The 8,395-nt window shown below is 43.0% G+C and overlaps 1 protein-coding gene across 1 annotated transcript; it reads right to left on the reverse strand.

Moving 5' to 3' along the window:
• Positions 1-3,541: 3,541 nt before the first annotated feature.
• LOC133081990 (mortality factor 4-like protein 1) lies at positions 3,542-4,940 on the reverse strand. The gene is made up of 2 exons (XM_061178341.1): positions 4,637-4,940; positions 3,542-4,421 (listed from the first exon to the last, which is right to left on the reverse strand). Exons 1-2 carry the CDS (start codon positions 4,876-4,878, stop codon positions 3,692-3,694), a joined length of 972 nt encoding a protein of 323 aa, XP_061034324.1. The 5' UTR covers positions 4,879-4,940; the 3' UTR covers positions 3,542-3,691.
• Positions 4,941-8,395: the final 3,455 nt, after the last annotated feature.

Here is an 8,395-nt window from a genome sequence, read left to right on the forward strand (position 1 = left end):
GATGGGGCAGTATTTGTAAAGGAAATGCTATTTATCTTTAGGCAGAGGGCTGGTCCCAGAGAATCATTTTTGTTTCATTTCGTCAATCAGTGAGATTAAAAAAAAAAAAAGACATTCTTCCTATTGACCCTATCAATGCCACAAACCAGTGTGGAGCCTTCCCTTGGGGGAACACAAGACTAGAAACAAAAGCAGGGGCACTCACTGTGGGGTGGAAGCTAACATTTCAGGAAAATTCTAGCTTTGCTCCCCACAAAGAACAGGGGAAGGGCTTGAAGGGCTGCGCACAACCGCCTGCTGCTTCTCTGCCTGTGCGCGCGCGCGCGCGCGCGCGTGTGTGTGTGTGTGTGTGTGTGTGTGTGTGTGTGTGTGTGTGTGTGGAGCACACCTTGTTTAGCTCATCAATGGTCTCAGTTTCTGTCTGAGGAGAAAGAGGAAGAAAAGAGTTGCTGCTGGGGGAGTAAGGGTGAAGGTTGGTGTTAAGATAGAAGCGTCAGGCAAAGGAGATGCAGCTCATCAAAACCACCACCATCACCACCACCTTTACTGGTACAAATAACTCCCTCAGTCCCAGGGGTTAATTGGCTAATCACGAAGAACAGGAGAACTCCAAAGGCATGGCATCTGGCCCTTCCCTACAAACAGCCTTAAACACTACTGCCCTCTGCTGGTCAAATAGGTGTATTACAATGCAGGCACATTGCCCTGGTTTTTTTGCCTTCGTTTCTTTTCCTCAGGCTCTTGGTGCTCCACCTCTGAGAGGAAGTGGATGGGGAGGGGAGAAATCTCTGAGAAATTGTAACCAAAGTGCAACACTTCCGTGGGTTTCAGCACAAATTCACAATAATTCTGAATGAAAATGTACTGCCCAAATATGGAATATTTATTAAAAATTGAGATTGATATTATAAGTATGTAAGCATCATTCTTATTATTTTTAGTAAAATCTGTGAGTTCTTGAAAATAAGACTATTAATATAAATGAAATAAGATTACTAATCTCAATGAGATATGTTATAAATAAAGGAAATAATTTTGGTTCTACTTCTGGTTAGAACATAATTACAATATGCTTATACTGGGATGTTATTTCCCTTAGCATTATTTTTTCTCCATTTGTAGTGAAAGGTAACATAGATAGAGAAAAGGTCATAATATATATGCGTAGTTTAATAAATGGTTATTGAGTGTACACCCCCAAGTCACAGAAGAGGATACTGTCAGCTTCCCCCAAGGCTCCTGAAGTTTCCCTGTCTTATCTTAGTCCCATTCCTTCTCCGAAGAAAATATCCACACTCCTACTTTTGTGACCACCCTTTCTTCCCTTTTCCTCAAGGTTTTATATCCTATATATGTGTCTTTAAATGGTATGAGTAAGTGTTGCCAGTTATTTACAGTTATATGAATGGAAGTATTAAATATATCTGTGTTGTTTCTTGCTTCTTTCACTCAGTGTTAAATTTGTAAGATTCATGCCTATTCTGTGTAGTGGAAATTTGTACATTTTTGCTGATGAAATAGTAGTTCTTCATTTGAATATGACACAATTTATTGATCCAGTGCATGAAAGTGGAAATTTGTGTTGTTTCCATATTTGGTAAAATGGTAGATCTTAGGTTAAGAGTTCTTATCACCAAAAAATGCAGTAATAAATAACATGGAAGGAGGAAAATTTTGGAGGTGATGTATAGGTTAATGGCATAGACTGTGGTGATGGTTTCACAGATGTATACTTAAGACTCAACAACTTGCATATATAATATACACTTTTTTGTACATCCAAAAAATGCATTGAAGTAAATTTAAAAGATAGTAAGATGATATTATGAGGCAACTGAATATTCATAGTATCAAAGTAATGACACAGAAATAAATTGTTTACTACAAAAAAGGGACATGTTAATATAACAATGGAGTCATTTGGAGCAGAGCCCTGAACAAACAGTCAAAGTGAACATCACCAGTTGTGGGACAAACTGACATCAAGAATATCCTGATGGGGACTTCCCTGGTGGTGCAGTGGTTAAGAATCTGCCTGCCAATGCAGGGGACATGGGTTCAAGCCCTGGTCTGGGAAGATCCCACATGCTGCGGAGCAACTAAGCCCGTGCGCCACAACTACTGAGCCTGTGCTCTAGAGCCCGCGAGCCACAACTACTGAGCCCACGTGCCACAACTACTGAAGCCCACGCCCCTAGAGCCCATGCTCCACAACAAGAGAAGCCATCGCAATGAGAAGCCTGCGCACTGCAACAAAGAGTAGCCCCTGCTTGCTGCAACTAGAGAAAGCCCACATGCAGCAACAAAGACCAGTGCAGCCAAAAATAAATAAAAAAAAAATAAATTTTAAAAATTATATATATATATATAAAAGAATATCCTGATGTCAGGGAGGAGTGGCCAAGATGGCAGAGTAGGAAGGCCCTGAGCTCACCTCTTCCCATGGGCACACGAAAATTACACTATTTACAGAGCAACTATTGATGAGAAAGACTGGAAGACTAGGAGAAAATATCTTACACAATCAAAATATAAAGAAGGAACCACAACGAGATGGGTAGGAGGAGAAGAGATGTAGTATAGTCAAGACTCATACCCCCCAGGTAGGCAACACACAAATGGGAGGATAATTACACTTGCAGAGGTTCTTCCCAAGGAGTGAGGGGTCTGAGCCCCACATCAGGCTCCCTAGCCCAGGGGTCCTGCACAGGGAAGATGATCCCCCAGAATATTTGGCTTTGAAGGCCAGCGTGGATTACTTTTGGGAGAGCCAGAAGGCTGTGGGAAATAGAGATTCCACTCTTAAAGGATGCACACAAAATCTCACACACTCCAGGAGCCAGGGCTGAAGCAGTAATTTGAAAGGAGCCTGGGTCAGACCCACCTGATGATCTTGGAGAGACTCCCAGAGAGGCAGGGAACAACTGTAGCTCACCCTGGGACATAGACACTGGAGGCAGCCATTTTGGGGAGCTCATTCTGCCACGTGGACACTGGGTGCTGGCAAGCACCACTTTGGAATCCTCCCTCTAGCTTATTAGCACCAGTGCCCAGACCTGCCCATCAGCCTTTAGGCACAACTACTGGGATGCCTCAGGCCACGCAGCTAGCTGGGCGGGAACACAGCCCCATCCACCAGCAAGCCAGGTGACTACAGACTTCCTGAGCCCATAGGTCCCCAGGACTCAGCCCTGTTCAGTAGAGGGCCCAGGATCTGGCCCCCAATTACAGTGTGCCAACCCTAGCCCTGATGCTGAAAATTTGGCCTCTGTGCACCAGTGCTGAATCGAATCTCAGAGACAGAGTTTTGGGTGAAGTAGAAAAGAATAGCTTTATTGCTTTGCCAGGCAAAGGGTTACACAGTGGGCTCGTGCCTCTCAAAATTGTGTGTCCCAACCCAGGAGGATTTGGTGAGGAGTTTTATAGTAATAGTTCAAGGGTGGGGTTGCTGACAAGATTAGGGTGTGTGCCTGGCCTGCACTCCTTTAATCTGGTCTCAGGTAATATCTTTTTTTTTTTTTTTTTTTTTAGGAGCTGTAACCCCTTTTATTTTCTGTTTAAAATCAAACAGAAAACAAACATCACTTCTGTTATACACTAACATTTCCAAACTACATCATTTGTACAAGAGAAGGACTAAGAAACAAAAATGTGTTTACAGAGATCCAAACAAGAGTGAGTATTAAGCGCCTCACACAGCTTTCCGATGGTACTCAGGAGGAGCCACTTCATAATCGCTGGCACTAAACAAAGTTGCAGAGTTCTTTGCCAGGTATTTTAGGAAATCATGAAGATAATTCAGTAATAAAGCAAGACTCTTCTCATCCAGAGGTGTATAGGCCAACATTGCTCCAATACGTACAAATAATCTCAGTAGATGTGGCGCTCCATACACCTGGGACATGGGCGCATCAGGGTGATCTGCGAGGATTTCAGCATACTGTGGTCTCTCAAATTTGTAGAGCAGCTGAGTGCCCAACATTACATTGAAGTATTCCTTGATCCCCGCCACAACTTCATTAACAGCATACTCCTTATTATCTGTGTTTCCTCGAGATTTCTTGTAATTTGCATAATCCTCTAGAATGGAATCCACATTCTTCTTGGCAGGAAGATAAAAGAGCTGTTTTTGCCGGGTAATTAAGTCCCAGTCATCAACAAGCCATGGTTTTAGTTCTTCAGGAATCTTTACTTTAACTTCAACTCTGTTCATGAATGTTTCCTCATTTTCAACAGTAGGATCTACGCGGGCCCTTTTCTTGCGAGGAGGCTGAGGTGTCTCACTGGTACTGCCACCATCTCCATTTCCAGGTGTTTTCTGTTTGTTCTTTTTTGTTTTCACTTCAACATTTTTCTGTTGCAGACCAGAAGTCTTCTTTCCAGGGGCAGCCCCTCTCATCTTCCCCTCTGCATACTGCTCCCTCTAAGGAGACTCCAGAAATGACATGTATGCTACTTCCTTTCCCCAGGAAAGGCTTTTCTGATCACTTGAAGTCAAAGTCATAACACAGCAGCTGACAGGTCCCAAGGATCATTTTAAAGGCAGGCAGCCAACATGATTTCCATTGTGGATTTCATTCCTAAAAATTAACTTACAGGCATTTCTCCTCATATTCATGTTGCAAAACAAACTTACTGATTGGCTTTTTGAAGTTCTCGTTGTTTCTGCAAATTGGTGTCCACGTATTTGAGTACTCTGCTTTCTGGAACCCATTCATCCCAATTTTTATTCCAACCACTGTAATGTATAAAGTATTTCACTTGTTTATCCTTTATGGCAACCTTTACACACTTTGCTTCATAAAGAAGAGGCCCATGGAAGCACAGCACTCTCTCACCCTCCTGGAATTTAGGCTTCGGGTCCTGCTTCGGCGCCATTTATAAGTAATTCGCCGCCGCCGCCGCCGCCTCCTTCTCCCACCACCCCCGACTACCGCCCCCTACTCTCTACCCCACCCAACTGCGCGTCAGACGCGCCGTCAGCCACCGCCAACTCTACATCCTGGGCCCGATTTGCCAGCTGCCACAGACCTCACAGCATCGCGACCCGCGCAGCCGCCGCTCCAGCCAACGGCTCTCAGGTAATATCTTGATGGGTTTCTCTGGTTCCTTTAGTCTGGCCTCAGGTGGTCTTCTCTGGTATGAAGAATGCTGACATCTTCCATTTGTTGGGGGTTTTAGTTCTATAAAGAGCTCAAAAGATATTATGTGTATCCCTGAGGCAGAACCAGGACCCTGCCCCAAGGCTGCACTATTGTCTCTTGGCTGCTCCTCCCTTGTCTCTGTATCCCCTCCCTTCCCTGATTAGCAACTGTTTGAATCTGTCCTTTGGGACTCAGGGAAGGTCATGGAGGCTGGAGTCTGTTCCCTACAAACAAGGAGCGGCAGACATGGAAAAGTTTCCATGCCCAGGAGCTCCAAAGGGTCCTGCTTGGTTTCAGCCCCGGGACGACCAGGGCGCTGCAGTCAGAGACCCTGTGACCAGGGTTTGTGCACCAGCAGGCCCAGACCAGCTCCAAGAAACTTGGATGCCTCAGCCAGCTGCCCCAAGATCCAGCCCCACTCACCAGCAGGAAAACACCAGCTTTGAGACACCCTGGACCTGGCACTCACCCACTCCAGAACATGGTTCCACACACCAGTGGGCCAGCAATAGCCGCAGGGCCCCATGTGACCCAACCTTGCCCACCAGTGGATGGCAGCCTCTGCACAAGGCAGGGCTTGGCAACCAGTGAGACTGGGGGTCAGCCACCACTACCAGACCACTTATAGCAGTTAACCTGTCACAACAGAAGCACCCATGTGGCCCACATAGGGGGCACCCCTAAAGCACATAGCTCTGGTGACCAGAGGGTAGTGTGCTGCTGAGACACATAGGATGTCTCCTACAAAAAAAGGCACTTCTCCAAGGTTGGGAAACATAATCAACCTACCAAATGCATAGGAATAAAAAAGCAAATTAGGCAGAATGAGGTGACAGAGGAACATGTTCCAAATGAAGGAACAAGATAAAACCCCAGAAGAACTAAGTGAAGAGGAGATAGGCAATCTACCCAATAGAGAACTCAAGGTAATGATCATAAAGATGATCAAAGAACTCAGGAGAAGATTGGATGAACAAATTGAGAAGTTAGGAGTTTTTAAGAGAAACGTAGAACATATAAAGGACAACCAAACAGAGATGAAGAGTACAATAAGTGAAATGAAAAATACACTTCAAGGGTAGGTTGGATGATACAGAGGAGTGGATCAACAAGCTGGAAGACAGTAGCGGAAATCACTGAAGCTGAACAGAAAAAAGAAAAAAGAATAAAAAGAAATGAGGACAGTTTAAGAGACCTCTGGGACAACATCAAGCATAGAAACATTGGGATTCTAGGGGTCCCAGCAGGAGAAGAAAGAGAGAAAGGGGCAGACATATTTGAAGACATAATAGCTGAACACTCCCTTAACCTGGGAAAGGAAATGGACATCCAGGTACAGGAACACAGAGAGTCCCAAACAGAAAGAGGACCACACCAAGACACATAGTAAATAAAATGGCAAAAATTAAAGAAAAGAGAGAGTATTAAAAGCAGCAAGGGAAAAGCAACAAGTTACGAACAAGGGACTTCTCAGCAGAAACTCTGCAGGCCAGAAGGGAGTGGCACAATACATTTAAAGTGATGAAAGGACGGACTTCCCTGGTGGTGCAGTGGTTAAGAATCCGCCTGCCAATGCAGGGGACATGGGTTCGAGCCCTGGTCTGGGAAGGTCCCACATGCCGCGGAGCAACTAAGCCCATGTGTCACAACTACTGAACCTGTGTGCCACAACTACTGAAGCCCGTGCCCCTAGAGCCCGTGCTTTGCAACAAGAGAAGCCGCCACAATGAACAGTAGCCCCGCTTGCCACAACTAGAGAAAGCCCACGCGCAGCAACGAGACCCAACGTGGCCAAAAATTAAAAAAATTAAATCTTTAAAAAAAAAAGTGGTGAAAGGGGAAAACCTGCATCCAAGAATACTCTGCCAGCAAGGCTTTCCCTCAGATTTGAAGGAGAGATCAAAAGCTTTACAGACAAGCAAAAGCTAAAAGAGTTCATTACCACCAAATCTGACTTCTCTAAGCAAAACAGAAAAGACACAACTAGAAACATGAAAATGATGAAAGGAAAAATCTCACTGATAAAGGCAAATATACAGTAAAGGTAGTACATCAATCACTTACAAAGCAGAAGGTTAAAAGACAAAAGTAGTAAAATCATCTATATCTGCAATAAGTAGTTAAGGGATACACCGAACAAAAAGATGGAAAATATGATGTCAAAAACAGTAAACATGAGGAGGGGAGTAAAAATGCAGGGTCGTTAAAATGCGTTTGAACTTAAGAGGTCAGCAACTTAAAATAATCAGATAGATACAAAGAGATATGCACAGTGTAGGGAATGTAGTCAATAGCTATGTACTATCTTTGTATGGTGACATATTGTAACCACAATTATCGTGCTGACCATTTTGAAATGTATAGAAATACTAAATCACTATGTTGTGTAACAGGAACTAACATAGTGTTGTAGGTCAACTATACTTCAAAAACAAACAAACAAACAAACAAACTTGGAGAAAAAGAGATCAGATTTGCGCTTCCCAAAGGCTAGGGGTGGCGGAGGGGAATTGGATGAAGGTGGGCAAAAGGGACAAACTTCCAGTTATAAGATAAATAAGTACTACGGATGTAATGTACAACATGATAAATATAATTAACACTGCCATATGTTATATATGAAACTGGTTAAGAGAGTAAATCCTAAGAGTTCTCATCATAAGAAAAAAATTTTTTTCTTTAATTTTGTACCTGTATAAGACAATGGGTGTTCACTAAACTTATTGTGATAATACTTTCATATTGTATGTAAGTCAGATCATTATGCTGTACACCTTAAACTTATACAGTGCTGTATATCAAATATATCTGAATAAAACTGGAAAAAAAAAAGAATATCCTGATGCCACACACTGAGAAGGACATCACCTATGTAATATTCCTGCCAAAATGTTTAACCTGATGGAATCAGGAAGCAGAAATCAGACAAACCCAATTCGAGAAGCTTTCTGAAAAACACCTGGATTGGATCTTTAAAAATGTCAATATGTCATGCAAGACCAAAAAAAGTCTAGGAAATTGTTATACTCTAAAGGACACTAAAGACACTTGACAACCAAATGCACTGCATGAATTTATTTGGAAACAAGATTTATTTAAGAAATCAGGTACAAAAACAATATTGGGACAATCGGACATTTTGAGTGAGGATCATATAGTAGGTAATTGTATTGTCTCAAAGTTAAATTTTCTGAGTATGATAATTGCATTAAGATTTTGTAGCAGACAAATCTTTTTCTTAAGAGATACAT

Source organism: Eubalaena glacialis, chromosome X (assembly GCF_028564815.1).
Source record: "Eubalaena glacialis isolate mEubGla1 chromosome X, mEubGla1.1.hap2.+ XY, whole genome shotgun sequence".
NCBI classification, from domain to species: domain Eukaryota; kingdom Metazoa; phylum Chordata; class Mammalia; order Artiodactyla; family Balaenidae; genus Eubalaena; species Eubalaena glacialis.

Excerpts from the sequence above, each read along its gene's own strand:
- LOC133081990 (XM_061178341.1), bottom strand. The coding sequence starts at position 4,878 with ATGGCGCCGAAGCAGGACCCGAAGCCTAAATTCCAGGAGGGTGAGAGA. Across the intron at positions 4,422-4,636 it reads GAACTTCAAAAAGCCAATCA|GGAGCAGTATGCAGAGGGGA; the intron begins GTAAGTTTGTTT and ends GTCTCCTTAGAG.